This window comes from Biomphalaria glabrata, chromosome 9 (assembly GCF_947242115.1).
Source record: "Biomphalaria glabrata chromosome 9, xgBioGlab47.1, whole genome shotgun sequence".
In the NCBI taxonomy this organism is placed as follows: Eukaryota; Metazoa; Mollusca; class Gastropoda; family Planorbidae; genus Biomphalaria; species Biomphalaria glabrata.
The window spans coordinates 23,140,715-23,151,257 of record NC_074719.1 but is presented as its reverse complement, the minus strand read 5'-3'; the positions used below and the strand labels follow the sequence as shown (position 1 = coordinate 23,151,257).

Here is a 10,543-nt window from a genome sequence, read left to right as displayed (position 1 = left end):
TGTACCGTAAAATTTATTTCGGAAGTTTGATTCAGCTTTGAGATGTCAGGTGTACTGTCAAAAATAATAGAGAAATATTTGGCTTGTTTTACTTGCTGTATGATTTGTTTTTAACGTGATTCTCCAATATTGTAATAAATTCATTTTGTATTTGTGGAGACATGTATGTTTTCGGTCTGGAACAAAGCTTAGTTCGAAGCACATGCTCCATCAAGAGTGGATCGTACTTTGATAGTAATTTTACTAACTCCAAGAAATTGCCTTGATTTTGCCCTTCCAACACTTCTTCTGCTCGCTCGCGATGCCCACGAAGTGCCAGATTTTGCTTGGAGAGAAAACGAATGATGTCCAAGATTCTCTTCAGGTAGTCTCTCCAGGTTTTCGTCTCTTGTATAATCAAATCTTGGGCCTTGTTGTCAATACTGCTCCCTACTCTCAGGCGAACTTCAAGTTCCCCCCAAGCAAGCGATGACAGAATGTGAGTTCTGCTGGTCTCATGTTTTTCTATTTTCGGGGATAACCTCCACCAATCATTGAATCCATCTTTGGATTTAAATGAAGATTTGGTACTTGATCTTGTTGAGAAGAGTATGCAGGGGAATCAAAATAAGGATTCTTTTTTTGGCGAATAACACATCCACTTTCTAAGAACTTTCTCGCCGTTTGACATTTGCCGGAAAAAACAAGCCTTTGGAAGCTTTCTAGCCTTTCCTTTTGCTGATTCTTGATGTCTATACACCTCTCTGAATTGACTTTCCATACGCTGAACTGTTTCAGATCCTTGAGTGGCAAGGTGTATGCGAATATTATCTGTGATGACAATAGGCCAATCTCCAATGTCGTTCAGTCTAGAGTTTATTATCCTGCTTTCTGTATTGTTTACACTGTCTGATGGTTCAGCTTCTTCAGTATGAATATTTGAGGAGTGTACTAAAGACATGCTTGTGTGCTGTCCTTTAGTCTCTAGAACCTGCGGTATTGAAGTATTTTCTTCTTTTTCATCATTCAGGATGTCGGCCTCATAATTTTTTCTGGATTCAATGATAACCGTCTCATCTTGCTTTGTTGCTTTTAATTGTTCAGTTATTTCATACACAATAACAGCATGCGCAATATGTAACAGATTTTCACCCTCTAGACTCTATATCTAGATTAAACTAATGGACTAAACAATAAAGTAAAAACAAAGTTGGCCAATCTTCTTCTTTATATTACAGAGCATTGATCAGTGTAGTAACAACATGTATCGTGTGTCCGAAATAAATCTAGTAAATTAGATTCAAACTGTTCTATAGCTTACATTGTATTGAAGAAATAGTCTGGGAGAAGAAATAGAATAGCGACATGACTAGTTTATAAATCGTTAGTTCATGTTTAAAATACAGTTTATGTTTGTTCGTGTCCATACAATTAGTCGTTTTTACTGAAACGCTCAGGGAAATAGGAAATTAATACACACTGGGGGAATTTTGGTGCCCCTCTCCACTTGGTGCCCTGTGCGGCCCGCACCACCCGCACATTGGTAGCTACGCCACTGTTACTATTATTATCTAGTATATTATCTACCACTATATATAAATATTGTGTGTGTGTGTTATGTGTTTGTGTGTGTTCAAAGACAAAAATAACGCTCCCACCTCCTTTTTCCGGTGAAAAAATCCTGGCTACGCTAATGAATCAAAGTAAAGGGAAACTATCATGAAAGTGTCGAAAAAGTGGAACAAAGATGGCGGCATACTTTACGCATAGGTCAGCAAATGCAAGCAACCATTGAGATTTTTTTTCCCACAAGCCTTTGCGGGCTGATAAATAATGTAACAGTGCAGTTCTTTCTGTCACTGAATGAAAGTCTTTCAGGAATGTTAAAACATTGCTTATTATTTTTCTTATTAGTCTAGTTCTAACATAATTTGTTTAATACACCAAAATGCAAGTAATTATTGCTTTTCTCTTCTTTGGAGTACAATTTGCACATTCCAGACTTGAAAGGGACCCGAGTGTTCCATGTTACGATGAAAAGGGTAGACCTCAAAGATGTCAGCCGCCGTTCGTAAATGCAGCTTTTGGTCGAGTCGTGGAAGCAACAAACACTTGTGGAGTTCGTAGAGTCACAGAGTATTGCATGCAGACTGGTGTTACTGGCGATCTCAGACAATGTGCCAAATGTGACGATAGCCACCCTGATACTCGGCACCCGCCTGAGTTCTTATCGGATTTTAACAACAATACCACTAAATTTACCAGCTGGCAGAGTGAAACTATGCTAGAAGGAATACAGTACCCTAATGTTGTAAACCTTACTTTACACCTCAGTAAGTTATCTTTATTTTATAATTTTTATATTTATTAAATCTAATAGATCTATTTCTAGATATCTAATTGGTAAAATCTAGGGATTGTTTTGAACAGTTTTCTTCAATTTCTTGATAGATGTTTATATTTTATATAATAAATAATAATAGAAGATTATTTATAATTTTATCTAAAGAGATTTAATAACAGAATTTATTTAACTGGAGAACTATATAGAATATAGTCAATATAGATCTAGATCTATAGATTCTAGATCTATATCATGTATGAGTATATTCTAGAGATCTAGATTGCACTTATAATTTATATGTACATATAAATTATAGATATATCTAGATCTAAGTGCAATCATAAAGGTTCATTGGTCATAGCTTTGTTAGATCTCTCCTACAATCAAAGTTAGGCATAAGTCTAGATGTAGAGTATTGCTGCCCTATCCAACACCCCCCTTTTGTATACCATATCAAACACCTCAACTCAATGTATTTTTATCAATGCGCCTTTATTTTGATGGTTGTACAATGGTTGATCTAGTATTGTATAGTACATGATCCATTTTTTCTAATTTTTAACACATTAGTTTTGCACAACATGTATTTCTATGAAAGATTGTTTTTCTACTAGGTCAGGGGTTCTCAACCTGTGAGTCGCGATCCCCTTGGGCGGCTTGGGGGTCGATTGACAATTTGCCAGGGGTCGCCTAAGACCATCGAAAATATGGATTGTTTTTGTCTATATATTCTTCTATTGCAGTGTGTGTGTGTGTGTGGGGGGTGTCAGGTAGGAATTCAGATTAGCTAGGGTATGATATTATGGTCCCGTATCCCCAACCTGAACAGAGTAATGCAAGAACAGAAAGGTAATAGCATGTAAAATACACACATTGAATAAAAGTTATTCAACTGAACATTTAGTGAATACAAACAGTTGTTCAACGTGAATGATATTAATGCTAACGTAAGTTAATGTCCATTAGTTAACATCAAGGTTTTACTTTTAACAATTTAATGGATGTATGAAATATGATTTTTTTTTGAGTGAGTGATAAATAAAAGTCAATAGTATGTACAAAGGAAACACAAAGTATACATATTATGCAACGAAATTTATCACACCTTCAACTTGGTGCCATAATTCAATCACGACACAGCCTACACTCAAGGCCTTAGATACACAGGCCATATCAAACCACACTGTGAATCAAGCTTGACTCCAACAGAGTCTCAAGCCTGCGTCCCTATTATAGAGAATACATATTCCTTGAGATCGCCGTCCACACAATCATAGGAACAATGAATTTCGAGCTACACCACGAAGACTAATAAAGTAAATAACTGACTTACCCAATACTGGGGAAGAACACACAGAAAAGAAACTCTCACAAGAGCTCCAGCCTCATCACCCAACAGAAGCAAAGCAAGGAAGCAAAATGACATCAACAAAAGCGCGTTCCTGAATTTTTCATAAGGTTTTAACTGTTAATATTATATTATTGTCGAATTACTTTTCCTAACATGTTAACTTTGAATCAAACTCCTCTTTAAGTATCTTGATTTTAATAACCATATTATTAATATTTTGGGAGTTCCAAGTAAATTCTTGTTATTACTGATGTTACATATTATATAACTTACCCTCTAGGGGGGTATCAGGCCCTAGATGCCAGCATCAGAAGCGTTTTTTGGCCTTTAAAACATAAGCCTGATGACCAGTTATGGTCTGAAATACATTAACACATGTATATACATCTACCCACTATATAACAAAAAAAACATTATAACATAAATTATGCTATTTAGAAGTTTTGCATAATGTTAAAAAATATAGCTATAGATTTACAGTATATGTAGGTATGACACCCGACTATGGACGAATATCTTATTTTACAATCCGGCCATATCTGGCTCCAGCCGGATATCAAAATGTGCTATCCAGTGCATCTTTAATATATATATTATACAAACCCTTTTAGATCTTGGACACTAAAGATGTTTCTTGATTGGTGGTTAACCGATAATGTCATATTGACAGGACGATGACCTAAACCTCATTAATATTGAATCCCTTTTTTGTTTTTAAAAAAAGTGTGGGGCAAGACAATTTTTTTCATAGAAAATAGCTCTAAATCTTAAAATCCATTTGCTCATATTTTGAAGGAAAAACTAATCTAAAGATAAATTTGGCTGTAAACCAAAGGCAGAGTTGCACCAACAAGTCATACATTGTGTCCACATTCCAATTTTAAATTTTTTTTTAAACTTTGAAACATTTACTTCTGGGTAAAAAAAAAATGGTATGAATTCAAAACTGATAGTGACTATATTATATATCCACTTGCAACTTTATATAATGACAAATATAAATAAAAATTTAGCACAGGTGGTAGTGTTGAACTATTAATATTTAAACTAACATTGGAAAACAATTATTTTCATAAAAATCATAAAGAATCAACAAAATAAAGCTTACATTAGAACTTAAATCTTATCCTATTCACTCTCTTGACCGCAAATAACATTTAAAAATGTCCTGTTTTTGTGTAAAACTGAACTAAACCATTTTATTTGTTCTGCTAGTAGGTCTTTTATTTAATAAACTGTAAAAACGTGAGAATGTATCATTTTGGATAAAGAATTTAAAAGCAAATTAAATTTGAAGAAAAAAAAAGGTTTTCATCAGTATAGTTAGATGCATATAGATCTAATATAAATTATACGTTTTGAAAATAAATTATAGGTTGTAGAAAACATTTGGGGATTTACTTTCTAAATATTCTTTACTTCAAAAAAAAAAGTATTGAGTTACAGTATAAAACAAAATTAGTAACAAAAACATTGTCCAAACCAAGTAATAAAAATGTTGGTTTGAAGTGTAGAAAGATTTAACTAGTACAACACTCCCATTTTAGAGTTTATTTATAGTTACTATTTATTCGGTTTTAGATCTAAATTTGTAGTCTACATCTCTGTTGGGATAGGCTTACCATTCATAAATGTGAAAAGTGTTGGTTAGTTGAGAAGTTAGTTCTTTAGATCTTGTTCTTAGGGTCTGCTTGCTATTGGAAGGTTAAGTTTGTAAGATGTTGATTGTTTGGCTCACCTACTGGACATATTTTTAATACACACAGATGTAGCTCTATGAAAGTCTACATGTATGTTAGGTTCAAATGTCATTGAAATGTTGGTGATAGTGCTTGATGCTTGTCACTTTTGATGATACTATTGATCTAGCACTTAGAAGTAGTTTTTAGTGTTGCACGGAGCCAGTCAGGATTAAGCACATGTACATCATCATCACGACATATATGCGTTGGTCAATGCAATTTGGAATGCTAGATCCAGATCGTAGATCAGAGTTGCTCAAACGTTGAGGCTTCAGCGCCAATCATTTTCCTACGTTCTAAGCTCTATTTTGAAATTCATTCTCCTGGCGTCTTAAACGCACTTTTACAGATTGTAAGAGCGCATGTCAAAAAAAGGATTGGACGGGACGAGCCGATGTTACGTTGCTTTTTGAGCACCCCATTTTAATATGCATGTCAAATTAAGTTTTAATATAACAGAGGAGGCAGCACTAGTCAATACTATTATGCAAGGGTCATGGGAGGTACATATAAATATAACGCATGTATGTCTTTTATGGGTGTGGTTATCGTAAAATCATCTTCGTGACCTCTTGTGGAATTTTTTTTAAGACAGTCGGGAGAACTTCGATGGTTCTGGCATAAGAAAGTTGATAAGAATCGCGTTTTGCGAAACTTTGCCTACATTTTAAAAGGTGCTACTTAGAAGATGAAATGACCTCTCTTACTTCAAATATTTCTAACATTGGCAACGTCATCTTATTTGGTCAATACTAGTATTTAAACATAGATATAAAACTACAATGAATTTTATTTCCCTGTAAAAATAAAATAACTGACTTCGCCCCCCCCCCCTCTCTCCGATCTGGACGTCGCGACACCCTCCCCGGTTGTTGGAAAAACGTTCCTCTTGGAGAGTGTTTCACAAACTTTTTCCTTAACTTATTTAGCGGAACACTTTGCTAAGTCTGAGTATTTAGCGGAAAACTTCGCTCAGTCTGAGTATTTAGCGGAAAACTTCGCTCAGTCTGAGTATTTAGCGGAACACTGATTATTTTTTAAATAGGATTTTTTATATTTTTGTTTGAATAATAATTTTTAAAAGCTATATTATATAAATTGGGATATTTTTCTTAAAGTATACAACTTTCTTAAAAAGAGATATGACATAACCATATGTTTACACATGTCTAAGAAAGATCTGACTTTTAATCCATTGTATGGGGTCTAGCCAGTTTCTATAGACTTTGACTTTGTTGCACCCGAACAAAAGTCTGCTGAGCACAAATACGTTGTTGGTAACGAAAGTAACAAACAATAGTTGGATTTAAAGTCTTATGGTTATTCCAGTAGTTCATGGCTCGCAGAACACAGTTTGAGCAACACTGGTCTAGTGCTAGTTAAACTGTGTAAAATTGGTTTCAAAAATGAAAACTTGATCTACATTGAAGTTTATTCTTAAATTCATGCAAGCAACGTTCATTGCATTCTCCTAGGTATAAACATCAACATCTTTGACTAGCACTGTTATCATTAGTCGCTGATCCATAGAGCTCAGACTAGTCCATCCTGCTACATCGTCATTTGGTTTTCGAGCAAACCAAAAAAATCCATATGTTTCATGGCCTCTCATTATAGGAAGACACGGCCTTTAAAGTGATAAATCAACAGCTAAGTGTTGGTTTGTTTCGTGCAGTGTTTCCCAAACTGTGTTCCGCGGAACCGCTAGGGTTCCGTGAGTCCTAAATAGGTGCACCACGAACTACTTAAATAATGAATTTGTTGGCCACCACATGAATGAATCTCTCTAAAAAGAAATAAGCAAAGTGTTCCGCTAAATATTCAGAATGTGCGAAGTGTTCCGTCAAGGAAAAGGTAGTGAAACACTGATTTAGTGGATAGGTGTCAAAGATCTATAATTACTGAAAACTATCATAGTGACTGCTCATGGGCTATATCAAAGTGTCAAAAGCAACAAAAAACAAACAATATAAAAAATACCTTTAAAAAAAGCTTATAGGAAGAACTTTATATTTATAGCTATATTTATCAGTATTGTAAGATGTATTTCCCTTCATTAACATCAAACTAAATTTATCAACAAGAAACAATGAAAAAAGTTTTAACTTGATCCGAGACTGGGAAGTGGGAGAAATAGCGTGCACACAAAATGTTACAATTCCTATTCAAAGTAAGTAGTTTTAACTGGTATTCTCTCTTCTTGATCATTTTAAACTTGTAATGCTCATCATGTTCTGGTGAAGTGAGGTCTTCACTCTTTGATTATCCGACACACTCAGTAATGAGTAATACGACGTGGCGCCCACGTACATTCAGGTAATAAATGTATAAATGGGAAGCGTGGTCGAGAGGCCAAGTGCGCTTGAACTTGGCTTGGCTACCTAGAAGGGGGCTCGAGGTTCGACACCCGACTCGGGCAGAGTTGTGTTTACTGAGCGCCTAAAGGCAGCACGGAAAACCAACTCCTAGATACCCCCCCCCCCCCCCCCGCCGGTCCACAAATGAGATTGGACCAGAAGCGCTCTGAGCGTGCTATAAGCATGAAAGTAGCGCTATATAAAAGCTATAAATATATATATATATATATATACCGTAGCTCGTATAATTTTAGAATAAGGTAAAAAAATGTTCCATTGTTTTTTAATCTAACATTCATTAGTTATTAAAAGAAAAATAATCGCTGTATAAGTTGTCTAAAGGAGATATTCTCTTAAACAAAAGTATTTGTACAAAGTTTCTATCCACTCGCTCTGTCTGTCTGGCCAAAGGTTTGTACACACGTTATTTCTCCCACTTCCCTATCTCGGATGTAGCTGAAATTTTGCGCAATTATTTCTTTTACTTTACAAAACAAGAATCAATTTTAAAAAAAAGACTAATTAGTTAATTAATTATTATTATTATTGCTAATTAATTATTTTGTTTGATATCCTGAACAAGGGAAAGAAATCGTACTTGACTGATGTGGTGGTATATAAGTTTAATTATTTCTGTTGAGAACTCTAGCCCTAAGTGAACATTTTTTGTGCATTCAAAAAAAAAAAAACAACGAATTACGCTTTATTTTCTGAACAAGTATTTTTATGTTTTTCTTAGAAATGTTTTTCTTGTTCGTCTTTTGTTTATTTACATCATAAATACAATGTTCTTGATGTACGAATACATTCTTAAAAGTACATCTCAACTTTAGTAATCCGACACCCCTCCGTTCAGTAACCGTCAGACTGTCAGCGACATTAGTACTTAAGGGAATGAATTTGTTAGTAGGCTAGCACCAAGTCTTCAGTCTTCGTTATTAGAACTGATGCCTCGTCTACATCTTAAAATGTCATCTACCACTTATTTTAATATCTCGGCTTTTGACTGGTAGCGACCAGCATATTTCAATTTGAGATTGAATTCACACTCATAAGCCAAAGTCTCCCTTGCTACTTCTGTAAGAACATTCGGACATTTAAGTTTGTCGTGTTATGACTCTCTTATTTTATCATTCATACCAGTGCATGGGCAGGCTCTCATTCCTCTCTTGGTTTACATATAAAGGGGGGTGAGGAGAGATAGCACAGTTTGCTGGAGCTGTCTTTTGTAATGAGAAAGTGCTGTTAAGTTGTCCCTCGACCAGGTCAAGTGGGGGAGAGAGAACATGCTCGCTATCTCTAAGACTCCTTCTCTGTCTTCCCTCTCTCTCTCCTCTCTCTCTCTCTCTCTCTCTCTCTCTCTTCCCTCTCTGTACGTTTCCATGGCTCTGTTAAACACATGTCATTAATTTCACAAAATTTTCACTTTTTTTTTTTTTTGCTTTAGTAAAGTTGTTTACAAAATCTAATTAAAAAAGAAAAAAATCAAATAAATAAAAGCGAGTATGTTATATTCATAAAACATGGCATTGCTTTATGCCATGCAATGTCGAATTATCGCTGGTTACCCTGGCTATTAGCAACATGCTTTAAAAAATATGGATTAGTTTCAAACAAACGTCTTCTAAGTTCTCCCACTTGCCTTAAAGCGACCTCTGGCCTGACCAGTTCAAACACAAAACAAAAAAGGGTCTAATATATATGTCTATATACTTCTTGGAGGTCATGTGAATATTAGCTAAAATGATCGCTTATGTTTGGAATTGCTTTTTACCTAGGTAAGGTGCATATTAACACCTTCCGTGCGTTAAATTTAGTGTAGGTTTAGGAATATGGTTAGAGTTATGTAGGTAATTGACACATACATCTTTTTTTTTTCACCTTAACGAGTGCCTAGTATGTATTGTGCAATTAACCTAGGTAATAGGCAGATTATCTAAGTAGTATAGATATATATATATATATTAGACCGTTTAGCTGCAACTACTTAAACTTTTGAACTGTTGAAATTATGCTGCTGCTACATTTATTTTTTTTCTCTCCAGAGAAATCATTTGACATTACCTACGTCAACCTCAGATTCCAGTCGCCTCGGCCTGAAAGTTTTGCCATATACAAACGTACCACAGAAGATGGGCCCTGGATACCCTTCCAGTTCTACAGTGCTTCATGTGATAAGACCTACAACCTGCCCCGCCGTGGGCAAATTCTTCGTGAGGACCAGGCCATCTGCACCAACGAGTTTAGCGACATTAGCCCGTTGACTGGAGGCACCGTGGCTTTCAGTACACTTGAAGGACGTCCCAACATGTTTGACTTTCTGCACAGCCCGAAACTTCAAGTGAGTTGCAGTTTTTGTTTTGTTTGCTACACAGAATGTCGAGACATTTGTTACAAATCATTGCCCCCTTTAATATGTGTGTGTGTGTGTGTTGATACAGTCCAATTTGTTAAGGAATGTTATGGTAAATGTTTTTGTTAGAATCAGATTATTTGTGTATCCCAACTTTTGTAAGTATTCCCTGGCACTGATACAAACACATGTAATTTATTTTATAGTAATATGCAAGATATTATCATTTGTTTTAAATTGCTTTTCAACTTTCGTATAACACATATTTCCAGCTATTTAGCATGCTGTGGTCCAATCTGTTTTGTAGACATGTAGGTTATGGGGGTATCTGGTAGTAGACTTTCGTGCTGCCAAAGGGCTCTCAGCAAACACAACTCAGCTTGAGTTGGGATTCAAACTGGAGACCTCTTGATGTGT

The 10,543-nt window shown here is 35.4% G+C and overlaps 1 protein-coding gene across 1 annotated transcript in view; it reads left to right on the top strand.

The window, feature by feature from the left end:
- Positions 1 to 1,714: 1,714 nt before the first annotated feature.
- The window catches only part of LOC106069876 (laminin subunit gamma-1-like), a 43,651-nt gene continuing 34,822 nt past the window's right edge, over positions 1,715 to 10,543 (top strand). Inside the window, exons 1-2 of the mRNA XM_056039993.1 lie at positions 1,715 to 2,312; positions 9,819 to 10,114. Coding sequence (XP_055895968.1) covers positions 1,928 to 2,312; positions 9,819 to 10,114 — 681 coding nt within the window. The 5' untranslated portion in view covers positions 1,715 to 1,927. The remainder of the gene's footprint in view (positions 2,313 to 9,818; positions 10,115 to 10,543) is intronic.